The sequence below is a fragment of the Vicia villosa genome, linkage group LG7, assembly GCF_029867415.1.
Source record: "Vicia villosa cultivar HV-30 ecotype Madison, WI linkage group LG7, Vvil1.0, whole genome shotgun sequence".
NCBI classification, from domain to species: domain Eukaryota; kingdom Viridiplantae; phylum Streptophyta; class Magnoliopsida; order Fabales; family Fabaceae; genus Vicia; species Vicia villosa.
The window spans coordinates 92,219,715-92,228,100 of NC_081186.1; the positions used below are offsets into that span (position 1 = coordinate 92,219,715).

The window sequence follows — 8,386 nt, forward strand, 5'->3', positions numbered from 1 at the left end:
TTACTTTACCCTTACCCATGACTTTTGCCTTGCCTTTCCCCTTTCCTTTTGCCTTGACTTTCCCTTTTCATTTCTGCTTCCTTTTTGCCTTGCCTTTTGCCTTTATTTTCTTTTGTTTTTCACATGATACTTCCTCATTATCAACTGCTATCTCTCTATTAATTCCTATATAATTTTGTTAGTCTTCAAAGTTGACATTCAAGGCATTGTCTTCACTACCCTCAATTTCCATATCTCCTTGGTTACAATTTACTCCCTCAACATCTTTTTTTGTTACAGTTCAATCCCTCATTGGGACCCTCGATTTCCATATCTCATTGGTTACATTTAACTCCCTCTACAACTTCTTGGCTAGAGTTTAGTCCCTCAGTGGTCCCCTCATCACCCACATTCTCTTCCATGTCATTGGTCCCCTCATCACCCGCATTCTCTTCTATATCGTTAGTCCTCTCATCACCCACAGTCTCTTCCACCACACTTGTCCCCTTATCCAAGTTGATCCTTCATCCACAACATTTTCAGACATGGTGGAGACTTCATTCAAGTTGAGACTTTCATCCACAACATCTTTAAAACACATCGGAAATTGGGTATTCTAGTGAAAGTATAGGTTCCTCAATAATGTCAGGTTGTGGAAGAAGATGAGTGACATATAAATGGCATGTCCTGGTAATCAGTGCAATTGTCTTCCTCCTTTTTATTCCCTTATAATCTTCCAGCAGAACAATGTCGTTAACATTCATTTCATCATAATACCAAAGCTTATCTACTATTGGATAACCTAACTCTTTTAACTTGCCCAAAATTTCAAAATAACTCTAATAATCAGGGTCAACGTCCCAAATTATCTCTAACCCTTTATAATTCAACTTGGTAAAATTAGCAAACTCCTTAAAAAAACTCACAAGAATGATGCATAATACATTGAAACCTCTTCTCCGTGACCTATTCAAGCTACATAAGATAGAAAAAGTACAAAGAAAGATGGCTAAAGAATTGTTTTTACATTTTTAGAACTTACAGTTTAGTATTCATACATTAGGGTTTCAAAATCAAACATTAGTTGACTGCATAAATGGTGAAGTTTCGTCTTCAACAGAGATAGGGCTTTAAAGTTTGGTTTCGTCTTCAACGGAGCTAGTGGGGTTTCATCACACTTCATTTTATCTGCAACTTTCGTTTCTTCCCTCTTCTCCTTCGTCTTTAAATGCAAATGGTGTTTGCCCTAAAATGTTTTAGCTTTGTTTCTTTTTTATTTAAAAATTTAAAATCAATATAAAATAACCAAATTCCAGACTATTCTCTAAATGTCGAGCAAGGCAACGTTTAATGTTTTATTGTCAAAAACTAACATAAGAGACCATTTAAGGTAACAAACGTAAGTTATGGAATTATTATGTAATATTTTTTAGTTAAGGGACTAAAGCGAAACATTTAATTAAATTAAGAGACTAAAAGGTACATTAAGCCAAATTTAAACTTTCTTTTTATTAATTATTGAATTTTTTTTCATTTTATTTGAGTTATTGAATCAGACCCAGTTCAAACTAATTGGCCAAAAAAAATTGTTCGTAACCTTTAACTGAGTTGAGTTCGAGTTAAAAATATTTAGTAACAAACTCAAATTAAATTTTAAGTTGATCCAATTCTCGTTGAGTCGAGTTGAACAAAACTCACACATTTGCTACCATAGTCCCTTACATTTTGCTCTGCATGTTTTCTCTGAACTTTGAACGTCACATACACAGAATTAACATTATCATCTCTATTTTTACAAGTTGAGAGAGAAGAAATTCTCATAACATTAATAATTTTAAATTTTATAATTGGAGGAAAAAGGAACTATGATTTCAGATTTAAGTAATTTGGAAAAGAAAGAAACAAAGTTGTTAGAATAAACTAATAAAGCAATCAATGAATAGTAAATAAATTTAATTGTGACCAAAATTTTCGATCAAAATAGTCTTTGCATAAGTAAAAAAGTTTCATAAAAAACATGTCACTGTTTAACATCACACATCATGACAATGGGGCTTATCGATCTTAACCTGTTTAACATCACACATCAACACATCTAACGATCAAATCGTGACAAGGGGCTTATCGATCTAGGTTAAAGTGTTAAGCAACTTATGGACTATTTAGCTATTTTTATAAAATTCGGAACAAAGTTGATAGATAGTTTCAAATTTGAGGATTAATAAGCCTCTTCATTCAAGGACTTTTACTTTGATTCATGTAAATCAATAAATTTGAGATAGTATATGCCTGTCGAACGAAGATATAATAAACAATAACTGATCAAATGCCTGTCGAACAAAGATATAAACAATAACTGGTCAAATGCCAAAGAAAAACTAGAATGCAACACAAATTTACAAGAAAAAATAACTTCTGGTTGATGTTTTTGCTACTGGTTGGTTTTCATATGTAACAATCATCAGTTCATATACCTGATACTGGTTTTAATCAGTATGAAGATTATGTTTGAAACCAACCAAGAGAAGAGATTAGTCTCCAAAACAACAAGATCATTCTATAAATATGATAACATTGAAACATAATGATACAATAATGAGCCAATCATACCAATGCATAATAGTTTCTTACCTGATAAACTGCATTTTTACGATTTCTAACACAGAAGAAAGTATACGACAGAGTCAGGTAAAATAAAATGTCGAGCTGCTCAAAACTTCAAAGTTCTACAAAATAAATTTATTCGTGTTTTCACCAACTCGTGATATAAGAAGTTTGTAAATTCAAATCAGTATCTCATCAAATACTCGAGGTTTCAAGAGAAAATGCAAATTAAAACAACGTAAACGAAACAAAACAAACACACTGCTTGGCTATATACAAAAGCAAAGTTCCTTAGATTTCTATAGCAGGATAGAAATTACTTTGGTTTATTCGATCATGCCATCCTCCTCGCCTTCTTCTTCTCCTTATATTCCTCGTCACACAGATTAAGATCCTCGAGCTGCTCTTCCAAAGTTGGTTCTTCACTGCCTAGTGACATGCCAAGCACATCATTAGTGATTTTTTCTAAATCTTTTAAATGCGGCTGTTGTTCTAAACGTCTCTTCCGGCATTGCTCTTTAGTTATCGTCTTCATTAAAATCACACCACCTTCTATGCGATCCTTCAATTCAATATCACTATCACTACATTCAGCCTCCCACAAGTCATAACCAAGAGCATGGTCACCCTTTCTCAAAAGATGAGCCAGATGAGTCTTGATCTTAAATGTCGTGTCATTCTCTCCCAAATCATTCACACGAGCAACCTCAGCATTAGCCAAACCGAATATCTTATTATTAAGAGTAACCTCGATATAAACCTCATCGACATCGAGTACAACATATTCCACTAAATCTTTTCTAGTGAGCAAAGGCAGGAAGGGTCTGCCCCAATACCCATCAGCACCTATACAAGTCTGCTTCGAGGTTAACGGATCGAACAAACCAATAAAGCTAGTAAGTCTGCTACAAATCATAACAGGACCGATATTCCCCAAACTCGAAGCAACACTAGGAGGCAGAAAAATCAAATCCTCACAACAAATCGAACAAACTTGAACGAAAAAAGTGTAACCACAACTGTAATGACTATAATTCTCAATATCAGAAATAACTCCCTTACTCTCGTAAACCCTCACAGGAGCTTGCTTCGTGATAAAGTCAACTAACTTCCTAGCACAAACTTCATCATCGAAAGCGAAATCAGTACCGTTTTTCATCTTCTGGATTCTCTCAGCATTAGCAACAACAGCATGCTTCATAATAACATGTTCCAGTTGCAGAAAACTCCGCGCATGAGAGCCGTGTCTTCGCAATTGCACAACGTAAAGCCAGGGACCAGGATTAGCCTGAACCTCACTGCATGGTTCACAGACGCAATCATCTTGAAGAAAGTCAACAACATAAGATTGTTTAAGAGGTTCTCCATTTGTAACCTCTTTCTGAACATAAACCCTAGCTTTGAAGATTTTTGAATCGCATTCAAATGGAACGCGTTCAGCATCAAGCACCTTGACTTCATCATAGGAACTGATATTGAATTTTAACTTTGTTAAGCAAAAGGATAGATAGATTGTCGATTCGAGTTTGATCCAAATTCTAGGGAGGCGTAAGTAGAAATTGCATTGGGGGCAATGAATTAGTTTGATTTTGGTGGGTAACCCTAATGTGATATTCTCTTCCACTGACATGGTGGTGTAAACACGAACACGGAGATTGAAAAGATTGCGATGATGTGAAATTGAAAAGAGAGGGAGTTGTTGTTGTTGCTGCTGCTTAAGTATGCGGCAGCGTCGTCAGGGTTTTTAGGTTGCAACTTGTTGCTTCCGCTACAGGTTTCTAATGCTTCTAGCTTGGTTTGGTTTGGACGTAAAAAAATATCTGAATGGAAGATATTTTATTGATTCGAAGATATTTTATTGATTCGGTTTGATTTGGTTTTTTTGTATTTTTAAAAAATAAAATCGAACCAAACTAATTGGTTTGGTTTGGTTTATTTGATTTGATTGATTGAATTACAACGATTTTTTTCCAACATCATATTTTTTTAAAATAATATATTTCATGTAATTTATTTAAATAGATTTGGTTATTGTTTTTTTAAATAATAGATTTGGTTATTGTTTTTTTAAATAATAGATTTCATGTAATTTATTTTTGCTCTGATTTTTACAAATAAATCACAAAGGGTTCTTAATCTATAAGAAATAGTTTCATACTTTATATTGCATCATGAAATAAATTTCATATCAAATATAAAAAAGTTGACCCTTGGCATTTAAAGATTTGAAAGTTTAACAAGTAAAACACAACAATAACAGTAAAAAAAATTCAATACACATAATCTAGGATGTTCACACCTCAAATACACATAAAAATTATTTGTAACAAGACTAGAAGATTTTTATTAAAGAAGAAGAAACAAAAAGCCAAAAAAAAAAAATATGAAAACTAACAAAAATAACTTGAACATGAAGAAGACGACCATAACATATCAGAACGACGGTAGAAAGAGCAACAGTGATGGAGGACGGCGAGAACAATGGTACGGTGAAAGTAAGTTTTTGTGACTTAGAATTTCTAAATTTTATGTTTTAGACTTTGGTTCTAGATGTGTGTTTTTATAAAAGGAAGGAAACGTAAAGAAAGATGGAGAATGGTTGGACCGATACTAAATTCGTGCTTAATAATAGGTGGAATAAAAGATTTAAAGCGTAACTATACCAATGGTTCAGTTAATCAGTTTGACGGTTTCTAAAAATTAAAATCAAACCAAATCATATAGATTTTTATTGGTTTGGTTTAATTTTGAAACCAAACCAAAAACAATCAATTTTTTTCGATTTGATTTGATTTAAAGTATCAGTTTAATTGATTTTTCTATGATCCGTTTACACCCTACTTAACTCAGCTAGGAAAAATAAAAAAAAATAAATATATGAAAGTCATGCGTTCAAATATGTTTTTTTCCTGATTTTTTCATATTAGCCAGAGCTAATGGCTATTTTGAGTCTTTTCTTTTTGTTAATTAAAGAGTAATAAATTATTATTGAATAAGCAAAGTGTTATCTATACATTTTTAATATCAACTTAATATTCAATTTTAAAGTTAAATATATTTTTAATTTTAATAACTTTTGATCTATACCTTACATTAAAAAATTATTTTAGAGATATATTTTTAACCAATTTAATATACATATCATGTATTCCTCACTGAAGCACCTTTATTTTGACATAAGTTAATCCGAAAATGTATCTTCATATTCACACCTTGACATAATTTGGAGATGCAGTTCCATATTCTCACCATACAACAGTTTTTTATTTTGTTTTAGAGATATTTAAATAACGACGTAATATAGTTATACTAGCATATTCACTTTTATATAAATTAAACCATACACTAATCAAATAATATGAAAATGACATGTATAAATTAATAGATCAGGAGTACACAATAAAGTCAAAATAAAGTACAAACGGTAATAATGTTTCTAATACAAATATTATATACTATTGCGTACGACGGACTCGGACCTCCCTGTTTCTACGTTGCCTCGTGCACTGCAATATCTCTCGAGCCTTCCCCCATGAATGCATCTAGAATGTCCCTCGCCTCAGAGTCTTCCAAAAAGACTCATTTGTTTATACCGGCCTGCACAATATTCATGATAAGTCGATAACCGATATCAAAAATTTTCTAGGATTAGTTGGTTTTTATAGAAGGTTCATAGAAGATTTTTCAAAGTTATCAATGCACTTAACCAAGTTGACACGGAAGGGCCATGCTTTTGTGTGAGATGCTCAGTGTGAAGTATGTTTTCAAGACCTTGAGAACAGGTCGACGTTAGCGTTAATCTTAATCTTGACAAATATGAGTGAATCTTTTATGATGTATTGTGATGCATCTAAGTTGGATCTAGGTGGCGTGCTTATTCAGAAAGGTCAAATTGTAGTTTATGCTTCTAGACAACTTAAGACCCGTGAAAGGAATTATCCTATCTATTGTTAAAATACAAGAGACTAAGAGACATTTGAATAAATCGTGTGTTTTAAAAAGCACTACAGAGATAGTATTATATATATATATATATATATAGAGAGAGAGAGAGAGAGAGAGAGAGAGAGATTTACAACTAATTACATAATATAGTCGATGTGTGACTTTTCTATATACAAATATTCTTAACACACGCACATACACCCACCCACATAATTTATCTTTCTCTCTCTCTCTCTCTACACATTCGATCTCCAACATTTCCCTTCACATGACTCGAAGATATTCAAATAATAGTTTATGTAATTAAAATTATCACATTTGACACGAAATGACATCTTTTTATTTTATTGTGTCTCATTTTTAAGTTGCATTTAATTTCAATCGCACAACTATTAACATCCAGGTCTTAGGTCAACAAGGTTCAGGTATTTAAGTTTGATTTCAATTAGAGAACCGTATGCAAAATCATAGTTTATGATATTCGGAGATTAATCTTTGAAAACACCACATAATCATAGTTCACTTTTAAATAGGAACTACGGTTGTGTTTGACTTTAGAGACTATGTGCTTAAATAAGTGATAAAACATGTTGAGTATTTAGCTAATAAGCTTCCCATTGGTTTTCGTTCTTTAATCATTAGTATTTTGATTAATCAAAAAATGATATTTTGATTGTTGAAGATGAAATTTGTGTTCTCCTCAGTTTGCTAAATTTTAGTTACAATATGTGTTTGATGAATTTGACTTGACTGCTGGTGATAACGATTTTGAAGTCTCTCCCATGTCTGGTCCTATTATAAGCCTCATTCTTAATGTTCTTATGCATGAGCCAAAATCCTTAGAAGTGATGAATCCAAAGGTTGCTGATACATATACTTCTCAAGATGCAATTTAATATGGTGAAAAAGACGTTGTAATATTAAGTGAGGATGAAGACTAGGTAATTAGTGACAATGAAGAACAGGTGGAATATGAGCCTGATTATATTGGAATTTCCTCCTAGTGATTTGTAGTTTGGTCTGAAGACTGTTGATTTTAATTTGTTCTTTTAATGATATATTAATGTAAGCCATATGTATGACAGGATAATGATTATGTTCTCTTTGCCCATGTGTGGCTTGTTTCTCTTGGTGTTGCATTTGCCCTTGTGTGGATTGAATTTCTATGATCTTTGGTGTTATTGCCCCATGCTGGGATGGATAATTATTCTTCTGGTTTGTATGCCATTAAAGACTCAATGATTTGTCTCTACCCTTTATGGCAAATAGGGGGAGTAGAAATCACATTTCCTTTTATGCACCGGGGGTGTTTCGTTATCATATGCCGTCCCTAGTTTTAACATGTTCTTTGCTTGCTCCGATGTGTTATGATGTATGATGGTTAACATGTTTTAGCTGTAAGGAATTACATAACTTTTGCTAGTGTTATGTTTAAAATTTGAGATCTCTACAGAAGAATGTATGTTAGAATGTGCATAACATCTTGAATGTTTTGATTTGTCTAAAAATTGGGTAAATGAGGAATTTGTTATCAGGGTCGGCCATTCACCGGCGAAATCAGCTATACAATATTGGGCCTCATATTCCAAGGGGCCATTTTTTAATTACTAACATAAGAAAAATAAAAGGTCACTTTGTTCCAAAAACGAAAGTGAGAGTGAGAGTAGACTTCGCCACATGTGAAGTGTCAGTGTATCAGCTGATTGAGCTATACTTTTGCTTCTTTTTTTTTTTTTGCCTTTATAATAATATATTATCAAACTAAAGACTGATTGTGTTATCACTTATCATAACCAAATATAATAATTAAGCATATAGTTTCTAATTTCAAATACATTTGTAAATAAAAAAAACAAAG

The 8,386-nt window shown here is 32.6% G+C and overlaps 1 protein-coding gene across 1 annotated transcript; it reads right to left on the reverse strand.

Annotated features, from left to right (window-relative positions):
* Positions 1-2,917: 2,917 nt before the first annotated feature.
* Positions 2,918-4,213, reverse strand: LOC131619694 (uncharacterized). Its single transcript, XM_058890765.1, has one exon. It carries the CDS (start codon positions 4,211-4,213, stop codon positions 2,918-2,920), a length of 1,296 nt encoding a protein of 431 aa, XP_058746748.1.
* Positions 4,214-8,386: the final 4,173 nt, after the last annotated feature.

Bases quoted from the DNA above. Each gene is read 5' to 3' on its own strand.
- LOC131619694 (XM_058890765.1), bottom strand. From the start codon at position 4,213: ATGTCAGTGGAAGAGAATATCACATTAGGGTTACCCACCAAAATCAAA.